This window comes from Pseudorca crassidens, chromosome 4, assembly GCF_039906515.1.
Source record: "Pseudorca crassidens isolate mPseCra1 chromosome 4, mPseCra1.hap1, whole genome shotgun sequence".
NCBI classification, from domain to species: Eukaryota; Metazoa; Chordata; class Mammalia; order Artiodactyla; family Delphinidae; genus Pseudorca; species Pseudorca crassidens.
In genome coordinates this window covers 123678239-123693620 of record NC_090299.1, presented here as the reverse complement: position 1 = coordinate 123693620, position 15382 = coordinate 123678239, and the positions used below count along the sequence as shown (strand labels likewise).

At 34.8% G+C, this 15382-nt stretch overlaps 1 protein-coding gene across 4 annotated transcripts in view; it reads right to left on the bottom strand.

The window, feature by feature from the left end:
* FBXW7 (F-box and WD repeat domain containing 7) overlaps window positions 1-15382 on the bottom strand; it is a 205753-nt gene that overhangs the window by 51907 nt on the left and 138464 nt on the right. The window contains exon 1 of one of the 4 annotated variants that reach the window (XM_067736662.1): window positions 8491-8803. The exons of the other annotated variants lie outside the window; for them this stretch is intronic. Coding sequence (XP_067592763.1) covers window positions 8491-8637 — 147 coding nt within the window. The 5' untranslated portion in view covers window positions 8638-8803. Of the gene's footprint in view, window positions 1-8490; window positions 8804-15382 lie in introns of those variants that run through there. 4 annotated transcript variants of the gene reach the window in all.

Genomic DNA, 15382 nt, shown 5'->3' with positions numbered 1-15382 from the left:
AAGGGTAATATGGTACATATACAGCGTATGGCAGAACACTTCCAGTACATCACGTACAAACATTTCTGCAGCAAAATATACAAATATTCAGATAAACAATAAAAGTGACTGTCTTAGTTAGTTAGGGTTAGGTTTGGCCAACTTGTTAAAACACTTCTTAGTTTTCAGGGCTTACTGGACTCCTGATTTGCAGACAAGGGACCGTGGATTTATTTCATACTTGTTTACCCAGCCAGAAGCTTTGTAACAAGTTTATTTTTAGCATATTTTTCATCTGTCTTCCATACTCCAAGTCTTAATATTTAGTTTCTGTAAAATATAACCTACAAATTTAAATAGCCTTGCCCTGTGATGTTAAAATTACTATACTATTTGTACAGATTAACTATCAACAAAAGGGATAACAATTCAGGGCAGTTATTTCTATGCTGTAGTTGTAGATTTACAAATCATGTTAGCGTTTGTATCTGATAACTGAGGCACAACCTAATACTATGACATCACCTGATGACAAAAACATCTAGAAAGCAATGTTAACAGTAATTAGATATTGAGGTCTTCATAAATTGTGAAAACAAAGTATAAATTACGTATTTAAAAATCCAGGATTACATGCCAAAAGTTAACCTTGAAATATTTGGAAACTAAGGATCCATTCACTCAACAAACCCTTACCCAGGTCAGTACACCACACTGTTCATGATGCTGGAGCCAGACACCTAGGTTAGAATCTTAGCTCCATCATTTACTAGCTCTAGGGCAAGTTAGTTAAACTTCCTATACCTCTGATTCTACATCTATAAAATATGGATAATATAATGCAATCTACTTCATGAGGTTATTTTAAGGATTAAATGAGTTCATATGTGGAAAATACTTAGAATAGTGTTTCCTCTGCATCCCAAGTTAGACTCTATTATATACTGCTACCCTGTTTTATCATCATCAATACATTAGCATTAACAGTTACTTTTCTGTTTCCCTAAATTAGAATCTAAGCTCCACGAGAGCATGGCCTTTGTCCATCTACTTTACTGTTATATCTACAGGTTCTAGAAAAGTTCCCAACTCTGTTCTAAGTCCTTAATACATATTTTGGGGCTGTTACTACTATTAATAAACTTCATATCCAGATATAAGTGAATAATTTTGCAGCAGTATAATTAACGTGAAAAAAACAAGATGTAAGACCAAGCAATAATACAAGTTCCTTCTGTCCATAACTTCTCTGATCATCTGCTTAGCAAACATCCTTCACATTTTCATTTAAAGTTACTATGAAGCCTTTCCTGAGCCATTTGAATTGAGACTTGGGTGGCCCTCTCATGCTCCCACAGTACTTTGTATATGGGTCCATTTAAAGCAATTATCCTTTGGTCTAAGGGTTTGTTTGTGGTTTTACCACTACCTATTAAATGCTTAACGGATTGTAATTTTCATTTTTGTATGTCCAGAGGCAGAGAGGAAGAATCATCACCTTTTTATTTACAGCCACCGCCTTGCACAGTACAGAAAATAAGACCAGAAGAAAATTTACAATTTATATTGTTTACTCATGTTTATGCATGATGTATGAAACATTCTTAAGAAGAAACTGATAGGATCAAAAATAGAATGACCTGGTATGTGGTAACTAGTTAATTCCTTTATTGATAAAATAAGTAGTGACAATAAAAGATATCAGATGGGGCTTCCCTGGTGGCGCAGTGGTTGAGAGTCCGCCTGCCGATGCAGGAGGACAAGGGTTCGTGCCCCGGTCCGAGAAGATCCCACATGCCACGGAGTGGCTGGGCTCGTGAGCCATGGCCGCTGGGCCTGCACGTCAGGAGCCTGTGCTCCACAATGGGAGCGGCCACAACAGTGAGAGGCCCGCATACCACACACACACAAAAAAAGATATCAGATGATCTGAAAATGCCAATTTTCCCCCAAGTTCCAATGGAATATATCTGTGGAAAAAAACTTTAGGAAGCCACATTTTAGTTTACTCAAAAAAAAAAATCAGATAAAACTATTAAAATCTCCCTCCAAATCTGCTCATAGCACCACCCTGTTCTTCCTTCTCTCCAAAGCATTGTAATAATTTTTATTTTAGCATTTTCTGACTTGTCTGGCTACTGCAGACTCTCAAAAGTGCCATCTAAACGAGTACACCCTATGTTTGTTTCTCCTTCGTTTTCGGAACTGCTAAGTAGTAATTACTTTTAAAATTAAGTGTCAAACTGTATCTGAATTTAGTTATATTTAGAAAATGAAATATTCAAAATCACAGCTGCACAGTCATTTAAAAACATTTAGTAAACAAAAACATGCCATATTCTAACAGTACAAAAACTCCTTAAAGAATTTTCCAAACTTAACAAAAGTTTCAACAAATTGGTCATACAAATATTTACACTAACTTTCTCTTGCACATCACTGGGAGCATGAAAAGATATTAGAGATAATTTCTGTTTTTGTTTTTTTTTTTTGCAGTACGCGGGCCTCTCACTGTTGTGGCCTCTCCTGTTGTGGAGCACAGGCTCCAGACACGCAGGCTCAGCGGCCATGGCTCACGGGCCCAGCCGCTCCGTGGCATGTGGGATCTTCCCGGACCGGGGCACGAACCCGGGCACGAACCCATGTCCCCTGCATCGGCAGGCGGACTCTCAACCACTGCGCCACCAGGGAAGCCCTAGAGATAATTTCTGAAGTCTAATAAGAGTTCATAGCCTCAACTGAGGAAACAAGATAACTAAATGAAGCTGTCAAATAACACCACTGAGCAGTACATATATGTCTAAGCACCAAAGGTAATTGCAACAACTACAATACGTTCCACTAATGGATAAGGACAACGGTAGATGCAACCAGTGCCAGGAGGAAGGTTCCAACCAGAGAGACAAGCTAGACTGTGAGGTCATGGTTTTTTTTAATTAGTATCATAGTTCAACAATAAAGAAAAAACTTGAATCCAAGACAGTACTGAAGCTAAGAGAGGTATAATGCTGTTTTTAATTTTTGTCATCATAGTCAAAAGTACTAAATGAACAAACTGATGAGAGTGGTACTGCACTGCAGTTTGAGGATGGTTCATCTGTCAGACACCCTGTTCTGAGTTGTTTCCTACCAAACACAGACCCTGAGGTATGACAACGATTCTCTCCTTAACAAAACTCTAGTCAGGCTCCTGAGCTCTTTTTCAACTAGGACCTGTCCTTCGGCATGTTCTCAGGAACCAAATTTTAGCAAGAATCCTGCTAAATCAGTCTAACCAGAATTCCCCACCCTTGATGTCAATCACCTGTGGTACCTGGTCACCCTCTCCATATCTGTTGGGTTCGCCATCCTCCACCATCCCCCAGGGGATTTCTGACCACTTTGGTTAAGTTCATTTAACCAGAGCACCCCCACCCTTTACCCCTGATGCTTCCTCTTAGAAATTAGCTACCCACTGAATTCCATGCTGCTCCTTGGCTATAAATTCTCACTTTTCTTTGTTCTATTAACAGTTGAGCCCAATCTATCTCCCCTACTGCAAACTCCCCTTGTAGTAGTCCCTATACATATCATGACAGTCCCCCTGAATAAAATCTGTCTTACGATTTTAACAAGGTTCATGAATGATTTTTTCTTTAACAGGTATCATCCCTCAGCTTACAGAAAGACTACAAACATGCATACTGTTTGAATATTTCTAGTTTTTTATCACTATAATCATTGCATCATCTGTGGGATAACTTTACAAATGAAACATCTTGAAAGAGATTACACAAAAAATCCTAAATTTATAAATGTACATGCTACCAAGTTATTTGTAGTTCAATTATTTGAATCTTTGAATTTTCTCAAAGAAACAATGTCAACAATGATAGGCTCCCAGGTTTACCCACCAAAATATGAATATAATAGTAGTTGAAAAAAGTTAAGTTCATAAGAAAAGGTCACAAAACACAGTAGAAAGAGAATGGCTACTACCTGCAGCATTAGAGTCCTGAAGTTAAATACCAGCTTTACTATTTACCAAGAAAACTGGGGAGAGGTAACTTGTTTGAGCCTCAGCTTTCTAGTCTACTGAATGGAGATAATACCTAACTTACCGTACTTAACAAACGTTTAAATCATTTAAGAATTATTTAAAATATAAAAAATAGCTGGACAATGCCTAGAATATATAGTAGGTCCTTTTAAAATAAGAGCAATTATTAATAGCATTATTATGCTACTACTGTACATCGAGAAGGAAAATTAAAAAGCTGTATGTTGGGCTTCCCCAGCGGTGCAGTGGTTGAGAGTCCGCCCGCCGATGCAGGGGACACGGGTTCGTGCCCCGGTCCAGGAGGATCCCACATGCTGTGGAGCAGCTGGGCCTGTGAGCCACAGCCACTGAACCTGCATGTCCGGAGCCTGTGCTCCGCAACGGGAGAGGCCCGCATACCGCAAAAAAAAAAAAAAAACAAATAAAAACAGAAAAAGAGCAGTATGTTAAAATTCTAGTGATTATACACATAAAATTTTTTCTCTATATAGCTACAAAAGAATTAGAAGAGAGAATGAGGGTTTTTAAAGAAAATGAAACGTCATGGCTCTAACAATCTCTTTCTAAAAATTTACTGTTAGCTGAAACATATTCAAGCACAAGAAGATTTACTATAGTATTACTGTAATCATAAAAATCTGTATTTCACTGTCTCGTAAATAAAGTTTTACTAAAACACAATCATGCTCATTCAACTACTCCTTTAAGTATTGCCTACATCTGCTTTCATGCTACAATGGCAGAGCTGAATAGTTCTAACAGTGACTATCTGGTCCACGAAGTATAAAATAGCTGCTGGCCCTTTGCAGAAAAAGTTTGTGGACCCCTGACTTAAGCTAACCCTCAAAGATAAAAATACACAGGAGTGATATTAACTCAAATATTTTCTCAAATGACTCAAATATTCTATTTCAATTTTATTTCCTTTTTCACTTTAAAGAAAGATTATTTTAAATATGGTACTTTAAACAGAACTGGATATGGAATATAACCAGTACAAAATTGTTTTCAACTATCAGAAATCTAGTCATACATTTCATTGTTGCCTGAGCTCTTGGGTTTCAGGTGAACAAGTCCTTGTACCACGTTGCTCCCACCTCGCCTCCCTGCTGCTCCCACCAGCAGCTCTACCCCATTTTCTTAGCTCTGTTGCTGATGCTTATGCTACACAATCGGTTCAAACCCAAGAATATAAAGGCACTCTAAAAACATTTTCCTTCTATAAACCAACACAGTCAACCAGATATCTTTAAAAGCCCTATATACATAACCAATTGCATGTCTTTTGGAAATTTCTACCAAAATAGTAACATTGAAGAATAACTTTATGAGAATATTGTCAATGCTTGAAAGTCTCCAAACAAAAACGAGTTAATAAATGAAATATAAACATTTTAATGACTTTTCTTTCAATATACTATTATTAATTGTAAGATATTATTTCTCTTATCACTAGAAAGAAAAAAATGCTGCCAGCTAAGCTATGAAATTCCATCCAGACGTATACTAATTTTACATATGTTTAAAATGTAGAAAAATAATGTATCTTAGGATTTAGGAAATACAGTATTCCCATAACTAGGTATTCCAATTTCAAAGAAAAACAATTTTCCAGTGATTTTATAGACTAAGTAAGTTTTTCCTGTAAATATTCTCTTCCTTTAAAGGACGATCAGTTCTTTTAGAATAAAAAGTTATATACTCAAGTAATATTCTCAAATATTCCTGATGCTAAGAATTACCTGTAGGACTTATATGAACTATGAGGACCTAAATACTAAAAACACTTTGATTGACAGTAACTGGTTAATAGCTAGATTGCTATTTCTTTACTGTCGTTAGTATTAAGTCCAAAGTATCTCTGATGAGGAGCTAGAATAATTTACATAATAATAAATTAGACTATCATTACTAATAGTATTTAATAATGAGGTAAATAAATTTCCTGAAAACATTTCGAGAGCTATAAATTGAAGCTGTAGTTATGATAACTATTTTAAAGAATTTTTCACAATTTTCAAAATTATTTTACTGTGCAAACATTAAATGGATCAACACCTATGATGGATGGAGGCGCAATAACATGTTTTTCAACTTTTAATAGGCCAAGACTACATACAGTCTTGTAAGAGTTCACTATACATTAGCTCACTACTTGGAAGGATAAAAATGGCCTACAAAATAGAGAGGTCTGTACACTTGTTGTCAGTGTATAACAATCTGATTGAAAGAGGCTAAACATACCTAATGGAAAAGATATACTGGATGTTAGATACACAATGTGATTAATTACATATCACACCAAAAGTCTTTTTAAAATCTTTGATAAGAAATATATTAAAGGGCTTCCCTGGTGGCGCAGTGGTTGAGAGTCCACCTGCCGATGCAGGGGACATGGGTTCGTGCCCCGGTCCGGGAATATCCCACATGCCGCGGAGCGGCTGGGCCCGTAAGCCACGGCCGCTGAGCCTGCGCGTCCGGAGCCTGTGCTCCGCAATGGGAGAGGCCACAACAGTGAGAGGCCCGAAAAAAGTATCTATCATTAACATTACCAAGGGAAAGTTAGTAAGTTAAAACAACAAAGAACATGTGAATCAATTTAAAGCTACCTAAATTAACCAGTTGCAAAAAGGAGGGGAGAAGTTATAATTACACGATCCCTCTAATATTTCTAGTAGTCAGAGTCAATGAGTTATACAATAGTAAATTATTGGCAGGCAGTCTAAAACTGAATGTGTTAATTTTGTTATCTATCTTCCCCCAAACTAGAACTATGTTATAGTTTGAATTTTATTTTTTGAATTTAGTCCTCGTCTATAATTACAAATGCCAGGCTATAATTTATCATAACAGTAACCTAGAAAAGTCAAACTGAATAGTGACCCTAGGAAACCTGCAAGGAAAGCCCTTAAGTTCTCTATTAATTTTTCTTAGAGAACCTGCTCCTGAGCCTTTTAAGTTTCATGCACTTGTAAAGAAGATACAGATAGAAAACATACAGTGTGACATAATGAATAATCTGCTATAAACTGTACTTAAGTTTATTAGAAATATTCAACAAGAACAAAATTATCTTTTTAAGATCTTAACCCCTTAATTTTAAAAACTCACACTTCTTCTCCTTAATTTGAAAGTTTACTTGTATTGGTATTTTTTTACAGAAGTATTAAAATAATAAATTAGTTTATTAATGACCTTAAAGCTACTAGAGGCCTCTGTGTAAATGTTTAAATCAGAGCAGTGACCTCATTCAGAAGTTATAAAAGTGACAGAAGACAAAACAAAAGACACACTTTCTGAAAATATAGTTAAGAAGAAAGTAAGTGGGTGACAGAGATATTTATATTCTATTTTCAATGTTTAAACTGTATTACATTTAAAACTTACTCAAAATGTTTTTCAACATGGCTACCATTTATTGGAGTAGAAGTAGAAACAATTCAAAAAGAACTAAGGTAATTAGAAAACATATTTTTACAAAGGCTATTTAAGTCCAAGCAAATAGAAGATTCTGTTCACTAAAGAGGAAAAATATTTTTCAGGTGTTGTTAAGTTAACCTACTTGTTTAATAGAATGTTTCCCTTTTAGTGAAAAAAAAAAAAAAAAAGCGGGGTGTGGGGGGAGCTGGTAAAAGGAACTAAAACACTAATAGCACTGATATATAAAAACACTCAATGAATCTCCAACAGGTATTTTTTGGTTTAATGTGTTCGGGATACTAAACATACTTTAGATCTAAAAATATATCACTCTAGTTAATAATTCAAAATGGTAATACCAAGTAACACAGAAAATACAACAAAACTGTTAATACTAACAGGGTCAAAATCTGGCGAGGAGGAGAATGTAATCCCAAAAAACATCCAATAGATCATAACCTGATTATAGATTAGCACAAGTTCTACAAAATATTAGTTCAGAATTGTCTATATATAAACTGTATCGTAACTGCCACACAATAGCATGCTATTTTTATTTCATATAACAGCAAAAAGTAACGTCTCTATTATGTTAGGTCTGAATTTAAGAAATAGTGATTTAAAAACAATCTAGCTTAAATTGGCAGATAAACTCTTTAAGAGAGCTAAATGCTTTAATTATCATGTATATGGACCATACCACCAGCTTTTTACTTTTCCCACAAAATAAAAACGACAAATTTGGGGTGTTAGTATTTGCCGACATATTTCAAAACATACTTTTTAAATTTACCAAGTTTAAGTAAGTTTAAAGAATTCTAATACCATAAAAATAAATGAGAGACACAAACCGGTGAATTAGGTAACCTTGCCCTCGAGGCTCTCTATCACACTATTAAAACTATCACTTACAGAAGTTTTCACTGGCTACATAATGCACTGATAGTTTTAGTTATAAATACCAATTGAAATTTGAACCATTTCTTCACCAAAAGAGGCAGAAGTAGTTCATTTAAATAAATATTCCTATTTTTCAAATGTGTGAGACTTACCCGTCTTCGACAAAAGGGGAGGCCTTGGGCAATGATGCTAATGCTAAATATCTTCATCATGGTTTGATGTGGTAGAGGCTCTTTTGCATTTTTAAGATCAACAGGAACCAAGCCATGGTTTAGAGTAGCTTTTCCCGGTTTTGACATTTTAAAACTCCTCTTGGCTGATGAATACTCTCTACATGTAATACAGGCACATTACTAAAAACTCTAACCACCGAATTAAAATATAACTTTCTAATTTAAAAAAAAGGCTGAGAACCCAAGGCCTGCTGCTTTTGTCTTTCAACCTTCTCCTACCAAATGTCCTGACCTGTCTGAGGCTTGGTGAAGTGCAAGCTATCCTAGAATAGCCAGGAGTTATAAACTACTGAAGTGAAAGCTCCTGCTCCTGCCAGTCAAACAGCTGGTGCACCTCCCATACAAAGTCAGTAATGCGAAGACAACCGAAGCAGGGCTGTGCTACAGGGTCCCTTTGGAAACTTCTCCAGTGACTAACCTAGGTATTCCCTAGAAAGTGAAAGTAAACTTGTCTTTACAAAAATCCAAAAGATAAACATTGTATTTTCTCTTAAATATTTATTAAGTCTTCCTTACCCAAATATCAGCATTAATATTTTAGGAGTGTTTCGAATCGTGCTTCAAATTTAAGGACAGCATTTATGCATGCTCAAAAAAGACAAACATATATTTGTTCTATCTTAGATATATTCAGAATAAGCACTATATCCTTCAAGTGTTTGTCTTAAGCATGCTCTCTTTTCCTCTTCCATATGTACCAGTCTTTATCTCAAACTAAGACATTAAATCAACTGAGGCTCTCAATAGCTATTAATATGCACTGCAGGTTAATTTTACCAGAAGACATTTTAGTTGTTTGCAAATTTCAGTTCAATCTCTATAATTCTGAAACACTTAGGGATTCCACTTGAAAGTATAACAGTAATGTGACTGATTAAATATATTTAGAAACCCAAGTATTTATAAATGTAACCTGTGTTGGGAAGTAATTAAAGTAAAATGAATAATAACTAACCAGTTCATCATAAATCCTTAGGGCTTCATTTCTTTAACATACCCTAGTCAGATACATCTTCCTAAAACATGGAGACGGAATGTGGTGTACAATACACTCCTCAAGAACTTCCAATGGTTCCCCAAAGCCTAAGATAAAGTTTGGAGATGAAGACTCTCCTCAAAGTGGCCCCAAACTCACTTTTTCGGAATGATCTCAAATATTTCCCTAAATTAACTACTTATGCCATGCTAATTAATCTTTATGCTACATTTCATTTCCAAGCCCAGGAACTAGAACATTATGATGATTTAAAAAAAGCCTAGTGTGAGAATTGATAGTAGTTTTAATAGATAGATAATAGAAGTGAACTATCCATTCACAATGCTCAGCTAATGTTTGTTCTCTCCTTCCATTCTGTTTTTTCTTCCAACAGCCAGTCATCTCACTTATCTCTCCTTCCACCTGCTTTTATGGATTTTTATAAGTGGGAATTTAGAATGGATATGGAGAGAGTTAAAAAGGAGAATGTCAGAAATGGGTGGTCTCTTCTTTGACTTTGGTGAGATCTGTCTTACTGAATACACGAAGTGGGTTGCTGGGAAGTCAATCCACACACAAGAAATACCCCCTAGTCCTACCATGATGCTACTTTCTTAAAGTACACCTTTCTCTGATACCACAATTTAAAATGTAGTTGAAAATGCAAAATCATTAAGCAGAGAAGAAATTTTTAGTGACACGAAAGTAAAAAACTGAATTCCTCCAAAGTAGATATGTAAACGATCAATAAGTACATGTAAAGATGCTCAATTTCACTAATAATTAGGGAAATGCAAATCAAAACCAGAACCACACTGTACACCCATTATTACAGCTATTATTTAAACACAGACACACACAAATATGTGTTGGCAACGATGTGGAGAAACTGGAACCCTTGTGTACTGTTGGTAAGAACGTAAAATGGACAGAGCTACTGTGGAAAATATGGAAAGTCCTCAAAATATTACTATGTGATCCAGCAATTCCACTTTTGGATATACACCCCCAAAGAATTGAAAGCAGGGCTCACACAGATATTTGTACAACCATGTTCATAGCAGCATTATTCACAACAGCCTAGAGGTGGAGACAACCTAAGTAACCAATAATGGATGAATGGGTAAAAAAATGTGGTACATACACATACAACGGAATATTATTCAGCCTAAAAAGGAAGAAGATTCTGACACAACATGGATGAACCTTGAAGATATAATGCTAAGTGAAATAAGTCAGTCAAAAAAGGATATATATTGTATGATTCCACTTATCTGAGGTCCCTAGAGTAGTTAAATTTATAGATAGAAAGTAGAATGGTGGTTGCCAGGAGCTCGGGGGAGAAATGAATGAGGTGTTAGTGTTTAATGGGTACCGAATTTTTGCTGGAAAAGATAAAAACTTCTGGACATGGACAGTGGTAACGGCTGCACAACACTGTGAATGTACTTAATGCTACTGAATTGTACACTTAAACATGGTTAAAATGGTAAATTTTATGTTATGGGTATTTAATCACAATACAAAAATTGTTTTAGTAAAAAAGCAAATGACTAAGAATACAACCATAACCACTGAAAAAACCCAACAGAGATCTAGGGATAGGAGAGAGGGTACTGGAAATCTGTTAAGTTGATATGGTACAACAAGGTGAGACTGATACCTGAGATAAGGATGTCTACGGCCCCACTAGACTACTTACTACCTTGCAGAATGAATGTCTCTAGCCTCATTCTAATCTCAGCATCTCCTCTGGTGCTCACTTTATTCCTTAACACAAGTCTAATTTTTTTTTTTTTTTTTGTATAACATAACCTTCAGTCATATTGTGTCTGTTTCTCCTTATTAGAAAAATCTCTTTGTTGAGGCAGCTCCCGTGGAATGCCCCCTCTCCAAGTTACTATCAGGGTCACTTTGTTAGTATTACATATAGTTTCAGGTAGACATTCTTTATTCTCAAAAAAATTCTGTCTCAGTGATATCTTTGAATCAGATAGTTAATTAACCCCCAAAATTCATTTCTTGATACCACACAGAAGATGTAATTTAAACTATGTGTTATTTCAATCCAGAAAAATTAGAAGAGTACTTCATTCCACAAATTTAACATATTCTGCAGAGAAAAATGAATCAAACAGATCAACTCCAATTTTGACTTTCACTTAATAAAGATCACCATACTGAAAATTAGTTTTCACTTTTATATTGAAATTTATAATCACATGTATTTACATGTAGGTAGTTTGAAGATAAGGATGATATGAACCTCTCTAATCTTCTTGGAGTCTGATCCTAAAGCAAGGGAGGGGGAGGAGATTGGAATTGAAAAGAATTTGGATTAGGAAAATTAAAATACACATAAAATACTTATGAAAGGGCAGAAATTACCATGAAGTAAAACTAGTTTTTCATTTTTAAGAAATTATTTATGGTAAAAATAGGAGTGAAAATTAAAGCAGTCTTGTATATTAAATGTTGTGTTTTACACTAGATACCAAGTTTTGGTAAATACAAAGTGGTGACATTCTAATTCAACTCATTTTTTAAATTGGTAAGTAGCTGCCCTCAACTGGATAGTACAGAGCACTGCAACTCAAGCAAACGCTAAATCAAATTATGTGTCTTTAACAATATACTTTTGTGAAAGAGACATTATTAGTGATTGAGCAAAGTGAGTACTAATTTCCAAACTACCGAGTTCCATCTTTTTTCTGAGGATTCAAGTTAATAGTACTTCTAAAGCAATGCTCTAAATCAGCATGGAAACATTCAAACTACAAAATCTTCAAATACAGAAGAAAACCCTAGTCAGTGAGAGAAGCTGAAGACAATGGGTAGGAGAACCTCAATTGCTAATATTTTAAAATGCAGCTAGTTCCACACGTTCAAGAAAAAATAAAGTCTTGGTTTCAATGATCCTTTTAAAAGCATTTAAGATAGTCTTAATTATTAACGCCCCCCCACCCAAACTGAGACTTTTCAAAATAGACAAGCTCTTTTTAAGATGATATCAATAAATATTATGGGAGTATAATACAGTAGGTAGGAATATATATGCTGGAGTCAAACGGCCATAGTTCAAAGCCTGGTTCTACCACTTATTAGTGGTATGTCCTTAAATCAATGCCTCTGTGCCTCAATTTCATCTATATAGAACCTACCTCATAGGACAGTTATGAGGATTACAACGGTTAATATAAGTGAAACACAAAGAACAATGCTTCACATTTAGTAAGTGCTCAATACTGTTAGCTGCCATTACTACTACTACTAGGATAAAAAAAAAATCACGTAGAGCTTTGCAGATTACATTTCAATCTTAAAAATCACTAAGAAAGCAAGCAAAGATGCAAAATCCACCTATAATAACTTTGGAGTACAATATTTTAAAACACAATCATCTACAAGTTTTAGAAAGACTTCCTAAATTCTGTCACGATTTTTATCTAAAAGTTAAGCTGTAGCATCTTAGTAGTTGTGCCTTGGCATTTTAAGACTTCAGGTATCACTATCCATCCAAGAAGAACTCAACAATGGGGAACTTGTGATAAAGAGAAGATCTCTATACAAGATATTTTGCCTGTTTATCACTGTCTGATTTTTCTTTCTTCTAAAAGTTTGTAGGGCTTCCCTGGTGGCGCAGTGGTTGAGAGTCTGCCTGCCGATGCAGGCGACACGGGTTCGTGCCCCGGCCCGGGAAGATCCCACATGCCGCGGAGCGGCTGGGCCCGTGAGCCATGGCCGCTGAGCCTGCGTGTCCGGAGCCTGTACTCCGCAATGGGAGAGGCCACAACAGTGAGAGGCCCGCGAACCGCCAAATAAATAAATAAATAAAAGTTTGTATTAGTCAAAGATGATTATATATAAATGTTACATGTAACAAAATATCACCAATACAGTATTTCTAAAATGTATTACAGTTCCATACACTCCAATTCTCTTACAACAATGACAAAAAGATTTATAGTAGTTTATTCTGGATTTCTACCATTTCTTACATTCATTATTATACAGAAGGCCAGGATTTAACTGCTCCAGATCAAAGGCCACATCATATAAGCAGCATAAAGATTTTCTGTTTTTCATAAACTATTTTTGAATCAGCTAAAACAAATCGCTTGGAAGATACAAGTTTACCTACAAGTATTTATGATTTTAACCAAAAGTTTTCAGTCTCACATCAAAAAATTTTGACAGGGAGACTATCAGCATACACCATTTAAATTCAGTATTATTTATTACTTCTGTGAATTAAAGCAACAAGTGACTTACTCTTCTGTAGAAACAAAAGAATTCCAGATTCTAAAAATTAACACCACTCCTAAAGTGAAATAAATCAGAATCAATATCCTTTTGAGATGAAAATACGGTATTATAAAGAGCATACTCATTTATTCTGGGATATAGAGTGAAACAGATTATTCTCTGTATCGAAGTCATTGTTTTTAGTCTTTCCTAACACCTTAGATACCAGAGCGTTAAAAGTTATCTCCCTAGTCTAAGCAATTCATGTACAAAGATAGAACAATTTAAAAACAGAGAAAAATGATGATGAATCAAGAAATTAAGTTCTTTGCTTAATGATGAACAGTCAAGCTTGTATTAGAAACAACTGCAAAAAACCAAAAAACAATTGCAAAAAAAAAAATCCAAATAACATATTGTACTTTAATTGTAGAAACTAAAAACACAATTAAATTTACTATGAAGGAAAAATTTAAATATATGGCATTCCTCTTTAAGTTTTATTATTCATAAAAGGCATAAGTCAAACGAACAGAAATGTTTTATAAAAATTAAAATCACATTCAAAACATTTCCTTAAAAAATTCTGAAACATTTAAATGCTCAAAGTGTTCCTAAGAAAGATTACAACATCTAATTATAATGCATTTAAGATATTATATTCATGTAAACATTTAATGAGTCATAACTTATTACTGTACTTCCTTGCTAATTTTCTTTATCCAGGGACTTAGTGTAGCCCCTGAGTACATGTAGCCCCTAAGGACGTAAGAGAAATTAGCTTGGATTCTAAAGCAGCACATACAGTTTATATAAGTGTTATAAAAATGTGACCTGGTAATTAGACATTTGCAAAATAAAAGCATTACATATATACATATATGTGTAGCATTTTCAAAATAAGAATGTTACAATATCAGGTTTTATATAGTATTGGAACTGCTTTGATTTGTATAATCAAGGTCTGATTGCTGGACATTTAGGTTATTTCCAAATTCTGCTGGAAAATTCCAGTTAATTTTTTTAAATTGGCTGAAAATAAAGTTACAAGGTAAAGACTATAAAAAAAACCCAAAAAAGTCCTGAAAAATTAAATATGACGACACCATTGCATAGTGCACTAGAAATTCCATGACTCAAAAAACACCAACTATTTACTGACTTATTTACAACTAAATTCATTTACAATCAAATTACTCTTAATTATTGCCTCAATCAACTTTCATCCAAATTACCTGAAATTAATACTCCAGGTAAACTTACCAGTATACAAAAAATATAGGGTGAACTTTAAGTTCTACTTTCAGCTCTACCACTAACCAGTGACCTTAGGTAAGTCTCTTAAGCTGTCTCAGATTTCAGATTTCTAGAATGAGGAATGAGGAGGTTGGACAAAATGATTAAGAATGAAGTCCCTTACAGCTTTAAGAATATATATACTGCAGTTCTAATAGCAACGAGTATAGCACCTTCTTGTAATGTGTTGGACTGTCAATTTGGTGAGCCTTCCTTTATTGTAGTTTAGTAAGTAGTTACAGTTTTACAAAATATATCCAAATAAAATTCACTGCTTCAATTCATTTCTGTGTA